The sequence below is a fragment of the Nyctereutes procyonoides genome, unplaced genomic scaffold (assembly GCF_905146905.1).
Source record: "Nyctereutes procyonoides isolate TBG_1078 unplaced genomic scaffold, NYPRO_anot_genome, whole genome shotgun sequence".
NCBI classification, from domain to species: Eukaryota; Metazoa; Chordata; class Mammalia; order Carnivora; family Canidae; genus Nyctereutes; species Nyctereutes procyonoides.
Genome location: NW_026575142.1, coordinates 43,915,072 through 43,935,484, shown reverse-complemented (window position 1 = coordinate 43,935,484; position 20,413 = coordinate 43,915,072). Strand labels below are relative to the sequence as shown.

The 20,413-nt window shown below is 38.4% G+C and overlaps 1 protein-coding gene across 2 annotated transcripts in view; it reads left to right on the top strand.

The window, feature by feature from the left end:
* GNB4 (G protein subunit beta 4) overlaps positions 1-20,413 on the top strand; it is a 58,674-nt gene that overhangs the window by 23,269 nt on the left and 14,992 nt on the right. The window contains exons 2-9 of one of the 2 annotated variants that reach the window (XM_055307658.1): positions 792-959; positions 3,676-3,773; positions 11,103-11,141; positions 11,793-11,899; positions 13,050-13,113; positions 14,843-15,005; positions 16,376-16,442; positions 16,546-16,747. In XM_055307658.1, the coding sequence (XP_055163633.1) occupies positions 3,717-3,773; positions 11,103-11,141; positions 11,793-11,899; positions 13,050-13,113; positions 14,843-15,005; positions 16,376-16,442; positions 16,546-16,747 (699 nt within the window). In that variant the 5' untranslated portion in view covers positions 792-959; positions 3,676-3,716. The remainder of the gene's footprint in view (positions 1-791; positions 960-3,675; positions 3,774-11,102; positions 11,142-11,792; positions 11,900-13,049; positions 13,114-14,842; positions 15,006-16,375; positions 16,443-16,545; positions 16,748-20,413) is intronic. The other variant, XM_055307657.1, reaches the window with a different exon arrangement.

The following is a 20,413-nucleotide window of genomic DNA, read 5'->3' as shown; positions in this document are numbered from 1 at the left end:
ACTCACTATATTTCACGTTGAACTCCTCATGTCTCTTATGAACCTTCTCCCTCAAGGACTTCAAAATGTCTGGGATTTTAACTACTTACAAGCCAGGTAAGTCAGCCTGTTACTGGCTCACGGATGCTCACAATTGACCTGAGACTCCCTGGTCAGAGAACAAGGAGTTTATTCCTTACAGCACAGCGAGTAACCTCTCCTGATGTTGGTTTGTGTTAATTCCCTCATGTTCCTCAATTCCTATGGGGTGAACAGAGGTGGGCCTAGATAGATACCACACGCACATTAAATTTGTGTCACAACCCAGAAACACTGAGCTTGGGGAATTTACCACTTTTATAGTAAGTGGAAGAAGCAAGCCTACTCCGTCTTAGAGGGGAGACATTGTCTCATCCCTCAAGGTTGCTTGCTGCACATGCACCCTGAGTGAAAAGTGAAAGTGATTAGGGCCTTATATTTTGACACACCCAGGAAAAATATAGTGATATTCAGGGCCCATGGCCTCTCCCAAAAGTAACGGATTCATAGAGTGGTGGTGATGAAGGAACTGCTTTTTGTTTGCCTTTTCTGTTCATGGTACTCAATCCTTTTGGGCAGCCAGGCTGGAAAATCTCCTCCATTTGGTACAGATCATAGTATATATCCTGAGTAGCCCTGTTGCCTGAAACTGATTTGCCTCTTGGTGAGTGTTGAGCCAAAAGACAACAACCAAGCCAAAGAAAAGGAAAAGGAAAGGTTTTACTTCCAGCAAGTAAAGGAGAATACTGTTTTTTTGTTTTTTTCTTCCCCAGAGCACTGGCTCCCAGAAGGATAAAATTGGGAACTTTCTAAGCTAAGGGTACATGTTGACGAAAGGGCTTGGGCAGTGTGGAATGCAGCTTGGAGTTGAGGCAAAAGTCCTCTTGAGGTGATGGAGTCCAGGTCAAAGTCACAAGGAGCGAGGATCGGCAAAAGCAGAGGTCAGCATCATCAGTTCTCTGGCTCTAGTTGGACTGGTATCTGAGTGCTCAAAGGGATTTAGATCCTGCAAAGATAACTCAAGAGTGTGGGTCAGGTCAGTCAGCTGGCCTGATAGTGGCTGTTTGTTCTCACATTCTTTCACAAGATGTCTGGGGACCTAAAACAACTTTTTAAGAAAGCTATGTCTGTTGGTCTTTTGGGGGGACCCCTTATTCTTCTTACAGCTGCAGATCAGCTCCACTTTAGAGAGTCAGTTGTTACGTGGGTGGTTATTAGGGTGGATAGGCAGTAGCGGGTAGGTAAATGGTGGTTTTGAACACCCTGAAACTAATAAGGTCTGTTAGGGCCCCTTGATACTCCTTTTTAGTACATTAGGAACTCAGAGGTTTATACCAGTTTTACTTAGGATTTTTTTTGGAACTCAGAAAAGGAAGCATCAGAACCAGAGTTCTTAGGATGTGGGGAACAGTGATGTCTTCAGTACAGTCCAGCAAGGGTAATTAAGGTTGTGAATATAAAGGACCTGAATTGAATCTGGGGCACTCGGGTAGGTCAGTGGTTGAGTGTCTGCTTTTGGCTCAGGTCATGATCCCGGGGTCTTGGGATTGAGTCCTGCATCAGGCTCTCTGCGGTGAACCTGCTTCTCCCTCTGTCTATGTCTCTGCCTCTCTCTGTGTGTCTCATGAATAAATAAAATCTTTACAAAAAATTAAAATAGGGACACCTGGGTGGCTCAGTGGTTGAGTGTCTGTGGCTCAGGGTGTGATCCTGGGTCTGGGGATTGAGTCCCGCATCAGGCTCTCTGTGAGGAGCCTGCTTCTCCCTTTGCCTATGTCTCTGCCTCTCTCTGTGTGTGTCTCTTATGAATAAATAAATCTTAAAAAAAATGAATAAATAAAAATACAGAACCTAAATGCTACTATCTTCAGTTAGGTGGAGTGTTATTCCAGATTGGCTGTAATCTAACCAGCCTGGTACTCTCTGAGGAACATACTTTGTTAAATAGAACTTCATCAAGAAATGGTTAAGCCTTTTAAAGAAAATTATCAAAATTTGCTGAAAATTCAGATAGATGGAGAGCTGTATTATAATAGTAAGTTGGACATGGAATGTTGTTTTTTTTGGGACATGGAATATTAGAATGATGTCATTTCTTATTTTATAGCTTAATGCCATTGCAAGCAACCCCAATAGATTGATGTGTTAATTTGACAAAATAAATTCCAAGTTAACTGAAAGAATAAAAAGATACTTGTACTACAGTTGAAGTGAATGAAGGGTAGACACCAGAAACAAATTCTTCAGGGAATCAGTCTTTCATGGGGATTCTTAGTTGTGGTAAGCATTCGGGTCTCTAATTTTGACCTGAGGAAATACAAACCGAGTCTTCTGCTTAGAGAAAGAGAAAGTTATTTTGTAGAAGAAAAATAAATAGGAAGAGAAAAATGGGACAGGTAGAGAAAGGATACTACCAGTTTTCAGCCTCTAGTTTCTTCCTGAAGTAGTAATATTCCTGCTTTTTGGTTCTGTGATTCATCCTAAATCCTCAGGGAAAAAATTTCCTTTATTTATTAAGCTATTTCAGATTATTTACTTAAGTGTCTTCAGTGCTAGGGATGTAACAAAAGTAAATTGAACAGAGCCCCTCCCTCAAGGAGCTTACATTCTTCCAGGAGGAAACTGACAACAAATAAACAAAAATATGCCAGATGGTTTTGAAATGTCTAGTGACCTTACAGGCTAAGGCCGATGCCTGTGTGCTATCAGCAAAGGTCCTGCTGAGGATGTAACATTTGAGCAAAAGTCAGCAAGCAATGAAAATATCAGGAGTAAAAGCATTTCAGGCTGAGGAAAGAGCAAGTATAAAGACACTGAGGCTAGATCCTACTTAGTGTGTTCAAAGGACTTCAAGAAATGGCTGGAGCAGAGTGAGGGACAGCGTGATTGATAAGGTCAGAGAAGGGTGTGTGTAAGAGATTGGGTAGGGCTCTATAGGTCAAGATAAAGGGTTATATTTTCCTCTGAGTGGAAAACCTTGTAGGATTTAAAGCAGAAGAAAGACTGGGGTTTTAAAAGGATGACTCCGTTGCTAAATTTAGGATAGATGGGGCTGTGGTTCAGGGCATTAGAAAGGAGACAGGTGAGAGAAGGTGGTGGCTTAGACCAAGGTAGGCAAAGTGGCAAAGTGATCAGAATTGATCAGATCCTAGGTATTTTTTCTGAAGGAAGAACTGGCATGTTTTGCTGATGGGAGTACATGTAGGGTGTAGAAGAAACAAGGATGACTCTCAGGTATCCTGGCTTAAAGGGTTGACAGGACTGAATTTCCATATACCCAGACAAGAAATGCGGGGGGGGGGGGGTTCACCTTTGAAGAATGAACTCTCAGGTGCCTATTAGACATCTAAGTGGAGATAAATAGGTATTATGGGTCCTCTCTAAAGTATGGTAAAGTATTTCTCACTGTGGACTGTGTTCTAGTAGTAACAGTCTGTAATTTAGTCTTGAATACTACAGCTCAGGATTTCTCTTCCATCCTCCAGTTATGTTCTCTATCAGACTCTTTGGTGAGTAATCTAGATCTACAACTTGGAATTGCTAGCTCACTTGAGTTTCAGAAGGATCAAAAAGTTCTGTCAGTAGTTTAAAAAGTAGATTAATACATAAATGGAGAACTGAAACCAGCTTGTTTTGTTTTTATTTTTGTTTTGACAGTTGCTTTCACTTGCTAATTTCAAAGGCAAACAAGTTAAAAGATGAGTGAACTGGAGCAGTTGAGGCAGGAAGCCGAACAGCTGCGGAATCAGATCCAGGTAAGAGCAAAGTTTCTCGTTTTGAAATTTAACACTTTTTTTTTTTTTAGTACCACCAAATGAATAAAATGTGTTCATTTTTGGACCAGTTTACATATATTAAATTTATAAGTCTTGAAATGGTCAGTTTGTTTTTATCGTACCTCTGGGGTCCTCTCTAAAAATCATTCCTAAGAAATCTATATGTGTGCTTATAGGCTCTGTGTCCCTAAGAAGTTAATATTCTAGATGTAATTCCTGCTGAAAGACAAACATAATTCTCTTAGTCACACACCTGGAATTGTAGTTTGATGTTTGGTGCAATGTAATGAGGCAGATATTATCACATTGTAAAACACTAGAAAAAATATGAATCTCTAAAATATTAGATTGCAGAAAAACATTAAAAATTATTAGTGGCATAATAAAGACTTGTCTGTCATCTTTTACTCTTGGAAATCAACTCAAAACAGCAAAGATCTTAAGAAGTAAATACAAGTTCCATCTGGCAACAAAATTAAAAGACATTTAGAGCTTCACACCAAGAATCAGAGTGATGCATCAGGGTATGGAAAGGCTCAGAGGGAGGGTTTCTGCAAAGTGGGTAGCATTCCCTCGGGCAAAAATACCGGTAATCCTCTGAAACGGTGGAAACAGAAGTTTCCCTGGACGGAGGAATATCAAGGAAGGTAGAGATGAAAGATGGCACGTCTGTAAACCTTTATGCTTAGGGAGCCTCTTTGGTGCACAGGGAAGAGGAAAGAGACTGAGCTGTAGCCTGGCTCTGGCTGCTTACTGCAGGGACAGCAAGGGCTGAACTGGTAAGAGATACAATTGGAGAACTTCAGCAGAAAGCCAGGAGGAGCCCTAGTAACTTGCAACACTGCCTGCACCTCCCCTCCCCCTCCCCCTCCTGCAGTAGCTATTTGGGAACCCCTCTGATGCGTAAGTGAAGAAGAAGAAGAAAGGATGAGGCACAGGATCTATACGAGGGCGTTACTACAGGCAAAGAGAGGAGAGGAGTGAGAACAGGGACGGCTGAAGAACACCAAGGAACTGTTGATTCTGATTGGATTGAAACCCTAACCAAATCTCACTACCAGGAATTCAAGGAAGTGAATGATGTAGATGTGCATAGGAGCTCTGGGTTGGATAGTTTAGGTGTCTGAACCAAGCTGTCAGAATGAAGGAGGGATATGTTTTGCCTGGGATGAAGAAGGCTTCCTAAAACAATCTCCGAAGTAATTCTTCACCAACCCCAGGTTGGATTCTCTGTGATCTCATGTTGTGTCACTTGCTCCAGAAGCTAAACAGGCCAGGCTGATTGGCCAAGCACATGGCCACATGGTGATGTCATTGAAAAAGAATTGGTCTTTGTAAATATGAGCTTGGCTTTTTTTTTTTAATTATACAGAAATGAGATCATACAGTATTTGTCTTTGACTTCTTTTAATGCCCACAAGGCCCACCCATGTTGTCTTTAATAGCAAGATCTTGGTTTTTTTTTAATGGCTGAATAATAATCCTGTGCATGTGTACATACCACATTGTCTTCATTCATCTGTTGGTGGACACTTAGGTTGCTTCCATAGCTTAGCCATTTAAATAGTGCTGCAATGACAGTAGGTGTGCATATATCTTTTTGAGTGAGTATTTTTGTTTTCTTCTAATAAATATTGAGAAATGGAATTGCTGGATGACATAGTAATTTCTTAATTTTTTGAGGAACCTCCGTATTGTTTTCTGCAGTGGCTGCACCAGTTTGCATTCCTACCAGCAGTGTAGGAGGGCTCCTTTTTCTCCACATCCTCGCTAATACTTGTAATTTCTTGTCTTCTTGGTTATAGCCATTCTACCAGGTGTGAGGTGATATCTCATTGGGGTTGTCTTATTTTATTATTTTTTTAAAGACTTTATCTGAGAGAGAGAGCGAGAGCGCGCACACATGCACACAAGAGAATACAAGCAGAAGAAAGAGAGGGAGAAGTAGGTTCTCCACTGAGCAGGGAGCCTGGTTTGGGGCTCAATCCCAGGACTCCGGGATCATGACCTGAGCTGAAGGTAGATGCTGAACCAACTCAGCCTGGGTGGTTTTGATTTGCTTCCCTGATAGTGATGTTGAGCGTCTTTTCATGTGTCTGTTGGCCCTCTGGATGTCTTCTCTGGAAAAATGTCTGTTCACATCCTTTGACTGAAATTTTTTGATCAGATTGTTTTTCAGGTGTTGAGTTATTTAAATTTTTTATATATTTTGGACATTAGCCCCTTAAGGGACAAATCTTTTTTTTTTTTTTTAATTTTTTTAAATTTATTTATTTATGATAGTCACACACACAGAGAGAGAGAGGCAGAGACACAGGCAGAGGGAGAAGCAGGCTCCATGCACCGGGAGCCCGATATGGGATTCGATCCCCGGTCTCCAGGATCGCGCCCTGAGCCAAAGGCAGGCGCCAAACCACTGCGCCACCCAGGGATCCCCTTAAGGGACAAATCTTTTGCAAATATCTTCTCTTTGTTAGTAGGTTGTGTTCCTGTTTCGTTGGTTTCTTCGCAAAAGTTTTTTATTTTGGTGTAGTCTCAGTAGTTTATTTTGCTTTTGTTTCCCTCGCCTGAGGAGACCTATCCATAAATATGTTGCTAAGGCTGACATCCAAGAGGTTATTGCCTATGTTTTTTGTCGGAGGTTTATGGTTTAAGGTCTTCACATTTAGGTCTTTACTCTGTTTTGAGTTTTTGTGTGGTATAAGAAAATGGTCCAGTGTCATTCTTTAGAATGTTAGATGCCCAGTTTTCCCAATACCATTTATTGAAGAACTGTCTTTTTTTCCCCCCACCATTGCATCTTTTGATTAATTGGTCAGGTTTATACATGAATTTATTTCTGGGCTCTATACTGTTCCATTGATCTATGTGTCTGTCTTTGTGTCAGTTCCATACTGTTTTGATTATTATGGCTTTGCAGTATATATTGGAATCTGGAATTTTGATACCTCCAGCTGTGTTCTTCTTTCTCAGATTGATTTGGCTATTCAGCGTCTTTTTTGGTTCCATGCAAGTTTTAGGATTATTCTGATTCTGTGTCAAATACTTGGTGTTTTGATAGAGATTGCATTGAATCTGTAGATTGCTTTGGGTAAAGGGGTACATTTTAATAGTATTCTTTCAATCCATGGGCATGACATATTTTCTATTTTTTAAAATTGTTTTGCTTTTGAATTGTCTGAGTTCTTTATTTTGGATATTCTCCCTATCAGATACAGTTTACAAATATTCTCTCCCATTAAATAGTTGCTTTTTCATCTTCTTGATGGTTTATTTCCTTTGCTGTGCAGAAGCTTTTTAGTTGGTTATTCTTGCTTATTCTTTCATTGTCTTTTGGTGTCAAATCCAGAAAATAATCACCAAGACAGATGTCGGGATTTACCACCTATGTTTTCTTCTAGGAGTATTATGGTTTCAGGTGTTAGATTCAAGGTTTTAATCCATCTTGCGTTTATTTTTGTGTATGGTGTAAGATAGTGGCCCAGTTTCATTCTTTTGCTTGTGGCTCTCCGGTTTTCCCAACACCATTTGTTGAAGAGACTGTCTTTCCCTTATTGTCATAAATTAATTGACCATATATGCAGAGGAACATTCTGGCTTCTCTGTTCCATTGATCCATATGTCCCATTTTTATGCTAATACCATACTCGTTGATTACTATGACTTTGTAATGTAGTTTGAAATCAGAGAACATGATGCCTCCCGTTTTGTTCTTTAGTCTCAACTTCTTTGGCTATGCGGGATCTTTGGTGGTTTCATACAGATTTTAGGATTACTTGTATTTTTGTGAAAAATGCCATTTGATTTTTTTTTTAATGTATTCATGAGAGAGAGACAGAGAGAGAGAGATAGAGAGGCAGAGACAGGCAGAGGGAGAAGCAGGCTCCCTAGAGGGAGCCTGACGTGGGACTCAATCCCAGGTCTCCAGGATCCCACCCTGGGCTAAAGGCAGTGCTAAACCGCTGAGTCACCCAGGTTGCCCATGCCATTTGAATTTTGATAGAGCTTGCATCTGTATGTAAGGTGCCATGTACTTCTCAGTTTAATCATGTCATGCTATATTTAAAGACCCTCTCTTTCCCCCTCATTCCTTGAATTTGCTTTTTTTTTTAAGATCTTATTTATTCATGAGAGACAGAGAGAGAGAGAGAGAGAGAGAGAGTGAGGGAGGAACAGGCACAGGCAGAGGGAGAAGTAGGCTCCATGCAGGGAGCCTGACATGGGACTCGATCCCAGGTCTCCAGGATCCCAGGTCTCCAGGATCCCACCCTGGGCTGAAGGCTGTGCTAAACCACTGAGCCACCAGGGCTGTGCCCTAGAATTTAACCTAACTATATATGTCACTGGTATAAACACATGACATAATAGAAATGTATGCAATATGATTTATTTTTTTAAAGGTAGAGACAGAGAGGCAGAGGCACAAGCAGAGGGAGAAGCAGGCTCCCTGCAGAGAGCCGGATCTGGGACTTGATCCCAGGACCTGGGACCCCGGGACCACGCCCTCAGTGAAAGTCAGATGCTCAATTGATGAGCATCCCAATATGATTTATTTTAAATTAAAAAAACAGCAATAGAGAAAACCGTATTTATCTTTTGTAATTGTTTCTTGGAGTGAAAAATATGTCACTTTTCTCTTGCACAAAGATGTCTTGTATTATGGTGGACAATGTGGAGTTCAACCTTTAATTGGAAATAATTTTTTATTCAGTTTTATAATGGATGAGTGTTCATAAGAGTAAATTCTTCTGAATGTGAGTAGAATCTTTGCATGACTTGCAAGTAACTGCTATTAGTAGAATGCTTATATTCCAATGTTTTAAATTTTTACCTATTTGCAATAGTAATTTTCACTTACAGTTTAATTATACTGTTAATGTTACAGCCTCCATGAGGGCTGGGATTTCTGGTTTGTCTGCTGTTAAACTGTGGTGCCCAGATTAGTACCTGACACAGTGTTCAACAGATTTTTTTTTTAATTGAGTGATTGAATTAAATAAGATGACCTAAACAATGATAGTTCATATTCATAAAGTTTAAAACCAGAAAACCCTGTTTTTAGAATTTAGTCTTTAACTCTACCATTTTTGGAACCTGGCTCAGGCTATCACTATCCTTTCTGGAAATTCTTTTCATTGTAGGAAAGGTGGACTAAATTATTCCTTGCCAAATGAGGTTTTTCAACCCACAATTTGACTGAGAATTAAAGAATCAAATCATATGTTTGTGTAACTACTTATGAACATCCTTACATAGAAATATTCTAAGTGTTATAAATAGGTGGAAAGGGCAGCTAAAAAGGTCGTGTGTTCCATCTAGTCTCTGCTGCGAGCAGAGGCAGGCATTTTTCCCTTGGCTGACTGGGATGAGTTGTCCATTTGGGGCATTTATTCAACAAATACTGTGTGCTTCCTCTTTGCACAAGAGTATGTCAAAAACAGTAGGGAATAAGTTGAAGAGGATACTACCCTGACCTTTGTTTTTTTTTGTTTTTGTTTTTTGTTTTTTAAAGATTTCATTTATTTACTCATGAGAGACACAGGCAGAGGGAGAAGCAGGGTCCCTATAGGGAGCCTGATGTGGGACTCGATCCCAGGACACTGGGATCACAACCTGAGCTGAAGGCAGATGCTGAACCACTGAGCCACCCAGGAATCCCAGTGCTATGTATTTTTAAAAGTTTTCTAAAATGACCTGAGTATGCTATAAATATCCTTCCTATCATCTCAACTTCTAGATACCAGAACAAACCAAAAGGGAACTCTGAACATTTTTCCTGAAGCTTAGGAACAAATATAACTCTGAATACCATGGTCTTATTAAATCAACCTAGTTCATTTTTACTCATGGGGATGCAATTAAAAATTTTTTAATCATAAACCAGAAGTATATTTACACAATGGAATAGAATTGAGAGTCCCTAAATGAACCCATATATCTAGGGCCGATTGATTTTTCATCAAGGATAACAAGACCATTTGAGAGGGAAAGAAAGATTTTTTTCAACAGATGCTGCTAGGACAACTGGATATCCACACGCAAAAGAATGAATTTGTACTCCCAGCTCATACCATTTATAAAAATTAACTGAAAGTGGTACCTAAATATAAATGCTAAAAGTGTAAAAATTTTAGAACTAAACATAAGCTGTTAATCTTTGTGACCTTGGATTAGGTGGCAGTTCAATATGACACTGAAAGCCCAAGCAACAGAATAGATAAATCAGACTACATTAAAATTAAAAACTTGTGTATGGACACTGGTCAAGAAAATGAAGAGACAGTCTACAAAATGGGAGAAAATATTTGCAAGTCATACAACTGGTAAGGATCTACTGGCCAGAATATATAAAGAGCCCCCACAATTCAACAATAATGCAATTTAAAATGGACAAAGGATTTGAATAGACCTATCTCCAAAGAAGAGGTACAGATGGCCAATAAGCACATGTACAGATACTCCACATGAAAAAGATGCTCACCATCACTAATCGTTAGGGAAATGCAAATGAAAACTATAATGAGATACTACTTCATAACCATTAAAGTGGCTATAGTAATTTTAAAAAGGACAACAGTATGAGTGAGGATGCAAAGAAGTTGGAAAGTTCATAATACATTGCTGATGGGAATGTAAAATGGTACAGCTGCTATGAAGAAAACAATTTGACACTTAATTTAAAAAAATTAATCAGAGTTACCACATCACCCACCACTCCTACGTATATACCCAGGAGAATTGAAGAAATGTATACACAACTTACACATGAGGTTCACAGCCTCATTATTCACAAAAAAACAAAAATTGGAAACAACCTAATGTCCATCAGTTAATAGGTAAACAGTGTGATCTATCCATAAAGTGGAATATTACTCAGCCATAAAAAGAAATAAGAGTACTGACACATGCTATAACATGGATGGTCCCTGAAAACCTACATTAAGTGAAAGAAGCCAGAGACAAAAGGTTGTATTATAAGATTCTATTTATATGAAATGTCCAGAATGGGTAAACCCATAGAGATAGAAAATAACCTAGTGATTACCAAGGAATGAGGAAGTTGGGAGGCATAGAGATTATTTTTTGTTTCTTTGTTTCTTCTTTTTTTTCTTAATGATAAATGTTCTGAAATTGGTGGTGGTAGTTGTACAGTGTTGTAAATGTACTAACCACTAAAATTTTAAATAGATTGTGTGGCCCAGTGAAAGATATATTTGTAAGTCCACATTTTCAACAAAAATAGTATTTTAGGTCCTATCCAGAGATTTCCATGTTTAAATGTATTATAATCATCTTTCTTTACTTCAGGATGCTAGGAAAGTGTGTAACGATGCAACCCTTATTCAGGTAAAGTGTTTTTGTTTTTTTTTTAATCCATTTTAGTAAGTCACATGAAAGAGCTTGACATGGATGCAAATGACATTCAGATGGTTTTTATTAGTATTTAATTGAAAGTGAGATCTGTATTTAAAAACACTTTGCCAGATGCTGTACATGTGCTTTTTAAAGCATACTTGTTAAAATAGAAGCCTGTGGAAAAGCAAATACTGTAAAAATATGTAGATTCATATGTATTTTTTAAGTAACTTCTGATTCTTTTTGATATGTGCCAATTATGCTTTTTTTCTTACATAAACTCTTAGATTGCATTAGTTTAATATTGATAATTTTTATTAAGGAAAATTTTATGCGCTGAATGAAAGCTTTTACTCTTTGATCATCTACTTTTTGATTTTTACTTGTAGCTTTTTGAAAACTAAAGTTGGGAGGTATGTCTCTTAAAAGTTAATCTGTAATAGATATTCTCAATGGAAAGTGCAAATAGGATCATTTTAAATCATACCTTCTCTTCAACTTACTGATCCTATAATAGCTCTGGAATTATTTAAACTACCTTCAGTTGCTGTAAATTTGTCTTCTGTTTTATGCCTGTTGTTTCTACTTTATTGTCTGAGCTACGTCTAAGGTAAAGAATAACATTCTTGGTGCTTTCTGAAGATCACATCAAATATGGATTCCGTGGGCCGAATACAAATGCGAACGAGACGGACGCTGAGGGGTCATCTAGCTAAGATCTACGCTATGCATTGGGGATATGATTCAAGGTTTGTACCTGCCTATTTAAAGAATTTATTTCAGAGGCCCCTGGGTGGCTCAGTCAGTTAAGCGTCTGACTTTGATCTCAGGGTTGTGAGTTCAAGCAGGTGTGGAGTCTACTTAAAAAAAAAAAAAATTCAGGTTCTGCCACATACCTTACTGTTAACTTTTCCTTTCATAAAAAGTTGGGGACAACTACCTGAATCCCTGCTAATGTCATTTACCTGCAGGGAAGGGATCTGTGCAGCTTGGTGACAGGGACAGGAAGGTGACTTTTCCCCCCAGGTAGCTTTTTTTGTATCTTTCGAATTTCATACGATAGTGAAAATGTTCAAAGCGAAACAAAGTTCAGTAACTAATAGTTGTTTAGTTAGGAGTTCCTATTTAGCCAGCAAACCAAGCTTTCTGCTCTTCAAGCCCAGTCTGGTTTACTCAGCCATTATGCCCATTTCTCACACACTTGATGCAACTGGAAAATTCACAGTTCCTGATACACTCACTGTGTTTTTCCTCCCCTTGTCAATGAACATACCTTCCTCACAGAATAGACTTCTCTCTACCTTTAGCTTACAGAATTCCATTTTTCAATATGCATTCTTTTTGGGAAGACTGATTCACTCAACAAACAGGTATCTTTCCCCTATTGCTTTCCTGTGACATTGATTTTATACCCCCCCTCCTGACAGTTTTCACTTATCTAACATCTTGTAAACGTGTGAAGACCTTCTCTCTGCCTGATGGTAGAGGCCTCAGAGGCAGGAGGCGTATCCTGCGTTATAACCATCACACGGCCTTGCATTCACAGGCTCTCAATTGATTTAGATGGAGTGAAATATGATTGTTGGGCAAGTCAATAAATAATAATCTATCAGAATCTTGAATAAGAATGTTGTCACCATAAAAAAGTTGAGTCCTTTAAAAAGTTGAATCATAACCAGAAGCATTTTTAGTAAAATGTTGAAATTTTGCTAAACTCTGTGTCCTATTGGAAACTTTGGCATGCAGAATAAATTTTATTAAATTGGGAGGATATTTTCTGGTGTTAAGTTTTTAATTAGAAAAATTATATTTTTGGAACTGTTCTACATTAATGCCGTGCATGACTAATTGAAGCTACTTTTTTCCTCTGTCAAATTATTTTTGTGTTTGTTCTTCTAGGCTACTAGTCAGTGCTTCCCAAGATGGAAAATTAATTATTTGGGATAGCTATACAACAAATAAGGTAGGATTTCTTAATTATTCTCCTTAACCTTTTATTTGGTCTAGGGTCCAACAGTTCTTTCCTTTATTCTATTATTTCAAACTTTAATTTCCTTCACAGATAAACTGATTTCATTTATTTTAATCTAGATTGTCTCTTAGGGCTTAGTGTTTGCTTTTAATATTAACCCCTTTCATGTTCTCAAGGACAGATGTAGGACTATTATTCAGTGTGTTTTAGTTGTCTTATATATTGTATTCTAATATTAGAAAAGTGCACCAGTTTTACATACTCATGATTTATTATTTTTTAAAGTTTTATTTAATTTCTGCACTCAGTGAGGGGCTCCAACTCATGATCTTGAGATCATGAGTCACATGCTCTTCTGACTGAGTCAGCAAGGCGCCCCTATAAATGACTTTTCTTAAATTTCCCATGTGCTCATGTGGCAGCAACCCTGAGATTTTTATTTCTGTTGTAAATAAGCCTGAATGCTTCTCTGAGGCTTTTCTCTGGTCCACTCTAAGTATTGATTTGGGTTTCTGGATTGCTTAGGAGATGCAGTAGATTGGAGGCAAATTCCAGCTTTTTCCCCATCTCTTGGAGAAACCCAGTGGGTTCTCCTAATGTGTCTACTGCAAAGAATCCTTGATGTAAAGGTGTTGAGTGGTAGCAGAAAAGCTTCAAGAAAACTTACACACATCAAATACCTTTTAGGTTCTGTGTGTACTTATATCACTATTTTTATTAAAGATTTAAAAGTACTGTTTTGTGAATTAAACAATAACTTCAACCTGGTTGAGATTTATTTATAACAGTTTTTATATTAATTGGTTTTCAAACATATTTTCCTAGAACAAAAATAGTTTTAAAAATATTTTAGGTTTAGGGACACTTGAGTGGCTCAGCAGTTGATCCTCCACCTTTGGCTCAGGGTGTGATCCCAGTCTGGGGATCGAGTACCACATCCGGCTCCCTGCATGGAGCCTGCTTCTCTCTCTGCCTATGTCTCTGCCTCTCTCTCTGTGTCTCTCATGAATAAATAAATAAAATCTTCAAAAAATATATTTTAGGTTTAAGTGAGAGCATAATAGTAACAACGTATATGTTGATTCTCTGGACCATTCAGCCTTGACTTTTCCACCTACTAGCAAATGATTGGTATTGAGTAAGGCACAGAGTGGTGTGGGCAGGTCAGTACAAACTATGACCATTTTTAAAATTTGAGTGCAGAGTATATATCCTATTAGAGGGACACAGTGCCATCTCTTCATGGAAGAACCATTTTATTTTTTTATTTTTATGGAAGAACCATTTTAATTGGCTCTGACACTTGCCTTGTTTGGTATTAGAGGAGATTCCTTCTTTGAGTGCAATTACCAAAACAAAGGATTTTATTAAATTCTTAAACATTTTGCACTTAATATTTTGAATGGATATATTAGCATTGAAACATCCTACATCCTTCTCCTAAAATAATTTCTGAAAAGGAAAACTTAAATCCAAATGAATTGGTGACACATGCTAACATGCCTATTATTTTTTTCTGTGTAATTATAAGTATTTTATTTTTCATTGTTCACTTAAACCGTTGCATTTTTAATTTAGCTTATTTTTAGTTAGATGCATGTAATTTTTAGTAATGCTTGCTTCATTGTAAATAGATTTGAAAAATGAAAAAAAAAGATTTGAAAAATGGACTGTTTTTTACAATATTAGTAATAGTTTTTGCATGTTATTTGTTGTACAGATGCATGCTATTCCTTTGAGGTCTTCCTGGGTAATGACCTGTGCCTATGCTCCCTCCGGTAATTACGTGGCATGTGGAGGGCTGGACAACATCTGCTCTATATATAACTTAAAAACCAGAGAGGGAAACGTGAGAGTGAGTCGGGAGTTACCAGGTCACACAGGTGAGCTCCACAAAATACTGTCCTTTCTAACTAAATATGAGGACTCCTGAGTGAGCCAACCAATGAGAGCAAGGGATGAACTGTGCTCAACTGTTAAAGCTTGAATATTAATCAAGTGAGTAGAAATGGCTATGAATCTGGGATGCACCAACTTTGTAGTTCTACAAATGATGACTGTAACTTTATTTTTATTTAAAAAATAGCACTGTTTTGTAAAAAAAAATGACAGATTGATTACAAAATATTCAAACAATAATAATAATTTTAAAAAGCAAATACAGAAGCACCTGGGTGGCTCAGTCAGTTAAGTGTCTGACTCTTGATTTCAGTTCAGGTCTCTATCTTGGGATCATGAGTTCAGGCCCCATGTTGGGCTCCATGCCCAGCATGAAGCCTACTTTAAAAAGAAAGCAAATAGAATTTTCTGTTTTCGGGATCCCTGGGTGGCGCAGCGGTTTAGCGCCTGCCTTTGGCCCAGGGCGCGATCCTGGAGACCCGGGATCGAATCCCACGTCAGGCTCCCGGTGCATGGAGCCTGCTTCTCCCTCTGCCTGTGTCTCTGCCTCTCTCTCTCTCTTACTGTGTGCCTATCATAAATAAATAAAAATTTAAAAAAATAAAAAGTTTAAAAAAAAAAGAATTTTCTGTTTTCTCTGCAACCATATAACAACTATGGGATTTTGGCATCTGTACTGAGTAATTGAAAGTATGTATTAGGTTCATAGTAGGAAACACTTCATAAATGTGGTAGTGCATTGCTTGATTTGCCAGGATGCGCACCATAGTGTGTACACAATAGTATAGTATTTGGTTAGCAGTGTTAGTAAGGAATTTTTGCCACTCATCAAGTTTCTAACTCTCTGAATTCTTGGTAGTACTATTTGATCATGCTTTTTTACAAAAATCTCTAATGTCCTTGTCCTGCCATTTCCGTATTTTGAGACACTGGTGAATTCTGAACTTTCAGGGAACACCTTTTCTATGAAGCCTTCACCAAGGTGGTTGTAATTTCTCATAGTATGATTAAAGGATTCCCAGTGTACTGAGCCCAGTCTGCCATAGATGATAGAGATTTGTGTAATGGAATCTGTTTCAGGTCCTGCTACCTGTAGCAGGTAGAAGGGACTGTGTCTTAAGTTTGTCATTTTCAGGGTGTCCAACACGACACCGTTGACAGTAAATACCTGAAAGTTGATAAAATTTAGTTGCAGACAGCATAGAACTTGAAGTAATTAAAAGTGGAGCTAGACGTTATAGTAACAAAACTTTGTTGCCACGTATTGTGCTGTTAAAAATGCATATTACTATTTCACATGGTAATGGAGTTACTCAGTCAGTGATAACCTAAAATGTGTTTCTCTGTGCTGCAGGCTACTTGTCCTGCTGTCGTTTTTTAGATGACAGCCAAATTGTTACCAGTTCAGGAGACACAACTTGGTAAGTGTGGCCCACCGGAACACTGATTTGGGGATTGAGGGTGGTAGTAGGAACTAACATAAAAGATGTTATAGTCATCATTTTAATATATGTTTAATTATAGTGCTTTATGGGACATCGAAACTGCCCAGCAGACCACCACATTCACTGGGCATTCTGGAGATGTGATGAGTCTCTCTCTGAGTCCTGACATGAGGACATTTGTTTCTGGTGCTTGTGATGCCTCTTCAAAATTATGGGATATTCGAGATGGAATGTGCAGACAGTCTTTCACTGGACACGTGTCAGATATTAATGCTGTCAGTGTAAGTAAATCGCATTTCTAAGGAAAATTTATTATGCATACAAACTGTTGAGATCTATAACCTGATTTTAACCCCAAAAACTCCAAACAGGTAACTGCAAATAGATTAAGCCAAGTAAGTACTCAGCGTATATGAGAATGAACTGGTCGTATGAAGTATAATTGTCCCATGTAGATCAAGTGCTAAACTGTACAGGAACAACTAGGATTTCCAAAAGTACTGTGAATGCAAGTGCTTATGTGTATCAGACACTCCTAATTTTGTGAGAAGTGTGTTTGAGGAAAAAATTGGTTATTCTTTATTCACATATTGAAAGCCATTTTTTATAATTTTGTTGAACATCTGAGAAAGTAATTACTGTTACTGCCCCCCCCCTGCCTATTATCAGACCAGCCTGGTTAGAAGAATAGAGATTTAAAGCAGGTTAACCTTGTCTTTTCCATCTCTCATTTTATCACCTTTATCAGGTTGGTGGTATTCTCTTTTCCTAATTTGCTTACATTTTGTCAGGGATGAGTGGAGTTAAATGCTTTTTTCTCTTCATCTATTGAGATGATCATGTGATTTGTTTTTTTAGTCTGTTAAATGGTGAATTCACATTGATTTTTTTCCCCCAAATATTACCCCAACCCTGTATTTCTGGGACAAACCACACTTGGTCATCTTGCATAATTGTTTTTAAATATTAGTTCATTTGATTTATAAAAGTTTTGCAACCGTGTTCATAAAAGTTGTTATATTTTTCCTTTCTTGAAATGATTTTTCTGGTTTGTTATTTAGACCAATGCTGGCCTTGTAGGCAAAGTTGGGGAGCATCCCTCCTCTTCTGTTTTCTGGGACAGTTTGTGTAGGATTGGTATTATTTCTTCCTTAAATGTTTGGTTGGACTTCTCTGTGAAAGCTCTTTAGCCAAGGAGTTTTCTTTGTGAGAAGAGATTTATCTACAGATTTAATGTCTTATTTAGATATAGGCCTGTTTAGATTATCCATTGAGTCCTAACCCCCCACTACGTCAGCATGTGACCTTATTTGAAAATAGGATCTTTGGAGATGTCATCAGCTGTGTCATACCCAGATTGGAGATCCGTCATATGACTAGTATCCTTAGAAAAGGGGGAAATCTACAAACCAACAGGCAGAGGAGGTAAGCAGTGTGAAGAGTCACAGGGAGAAGACTGAAACATACAGCTCTTAGACACCTTGACTTCAAGCTTCCAGCCTCCAGAATTGTGTGACCTTAAATCTCTGCTGTGTACACCATCCAGTTTGTGGTGCTTTGTTAGATAGATGGCATTTACATTTGGCAGAGGTTTATCTGTTTATCTTCTCAACCATCTTTTGGTTGGGACAATTTGCTCTATTTTTGTTTTATTTAATTGATTTTTTACTGCAATTATTTCTTTGCTGTGAGGTTGGTTTCATTTTCTTTTTTTTTTAATAGTTGTTCATCTTCTCATGATGAACAAATAACTTCAGTTGGTTTTTTTTATTTTTTTAAAGATTTATTTATTTATTCATTCATGATAGAGAGAGAGAGGCAGAGACACAGGCAGAGGGAGAAGCAGGCTCCATGCCGGGAGCCCGACGTGGGACTCGATCCTGGGACTCCAGGATCGCGCCCTGGGCTAAAGGCAGGTGCCAAACCACTGAGCCACCCAGGGATCCCCTCATTTTCTTTTTCTAGGTATGTAAGGCAGAAGTTGATCCCACTGATTTGAAAACAATTTTTTTCTTTTTTAATATTGAAGCTTAAAGTGATTCATTTCTAAACATTGCTTTTGGTGCATTCCACAGATTTGAATGCACTGTGTTTTCATTTTCATTTAGTTAAAAATTCTTTAAAAATATTTTTGATCTTGGGCAGCCTGGGTGGCTCAGCGGTTTGGCACCGCCTTCAGCCCAAGGTGTGATCCTGGAGACCCAGAATCGAGTCCCACGTTGGGCTCCCTGCATGGAGCCTGCTTCTCCCTCTGCCTGTGTCTCTACCTCTCTCTCGCGCGCTCTCTCTCTCTCTCTCTCTCTATTTCTCATGAATAAATAAAATCTTTTAAAAAAATAATATTTTTTATCTCTTTGACCCTTGAGTTTTTTTATTTTATTTTATTATTTTTATTTATTTATTTTTTAAGATTTTCTTAATTTATTCATGAGAGACACACAGAGAGAGAGGCAGAGACACAGGCAGAGGGAGAAGCAGGCTCCACGCGGGGAGCCCGACGTGGGACTCGATCCTGGGTCTCCAGGATCACACCCTGGGCCGAAGGCAGGTGCCAAACCGCTGAGCCACCCAGGCTGCCCTTGAGTTTTTTTTAGAAGGGTGTTATATAGTTCTCAAAGATTTGGAGATTTTCTAGATATTTTTATTTTTGTTAGTTTTTAATTTCATTTTATTATGGTCCAAGGATATACTTTGTATGATTTATAGGATTCTAAAGTTCTTGAGACTTGTTTTATGGTCCATAATACAGTCTGACCTGGTCATTTTCTGCACTTGAAAAGAATCTATTCTGCTGTTACTGGATGGAGAGTTCCACAGATAAAAGTTATCTCAGGTTGGTTAATAGTATTATTCAGGTCTTCTGGATCCTTACTGATACTTGTCAGTTCTGTTCTTGAGAAAGGGCTTTTGAAATCTCTAATTGTGTAGTGCAGTTTTCCTTGCAATTTATTAGTTTTTGCCTCAGTGAGTATTTGAAAGCATAAACCTTTAGGATTGTTCTGTTCTCTTGGTCAGTTGATTTCGTTATCATTACAAAATGTCCCTCTTTATCCCTGGTATTTGCTCTGAAATTTTTGTCTGATATTGATAGAACTACCCCAGTTTTCTTTCATTAGTCTAAGCATGGGTGTTCTCTTTTTCCTTGCTTTTACTTGCTATTTATATTTTTATATTCAAAGTGATTTTCTTATAGAGCAGTAGTTGGGTCTAAAGAATCCTATTTCAGGGCACCTCTGTGGCTTGGTCAGTTAAGCATCTGTGTTGGGCTCAGGTCAGGCTCCCTGCTCTGCAGAGTCTGTTTCTCCCTCTGCCCCCACCCCTCTGGCATGTGCTTGCTTGCTCACTCTCTTTTTTTTTTTTAAGATTTTATTTATTTATTCATAAGAGATAGAGGCAGAGATACAGGCTGAGGGAGAAGCAGGCTCCATGCAGAGAGCCCTATGTGGGACTCGATCCTGGGTCTCCAGGATCACGCCCTGGGCTGAAGGCAGCACTAAACCGCTGAGCCACCCAGGCTGCCCCTCACTCACTCTCTCAAACAAATAAATCTTAAATAAATAGATAGAATCCTATTTCTGCTTTTTATTGTTTAGATCATTTACATTTTATGTGATTATTGTATTGACATGATTAGGTTTAAATCTACCATCTCGCTCTTTGCCTTTTGTCCTGTTCTTTGTTTTTCTTTTTCTGCCTTCTTTTGAGTTTAAAAAAATAAAATAAAAAGGGGGACGCCTGAATGGCTCAGTGGTTGAGCATCTGCCTTTGGCTCAGGGTGTGATCCCAGCATCCTGGGATCGAGTCCCACATCAGGCTCCCTGCGTGGAGCCTGCTTCTCCCTCTGTCTGTGTCTCTGCCTCTCTCTCTCTCTCTGTGTCTCTCATGAATAAATAAATAAAAACCTTTAAAAAAAATAAAAAAATAAAAAAAAGAATTTTTTAATTTCC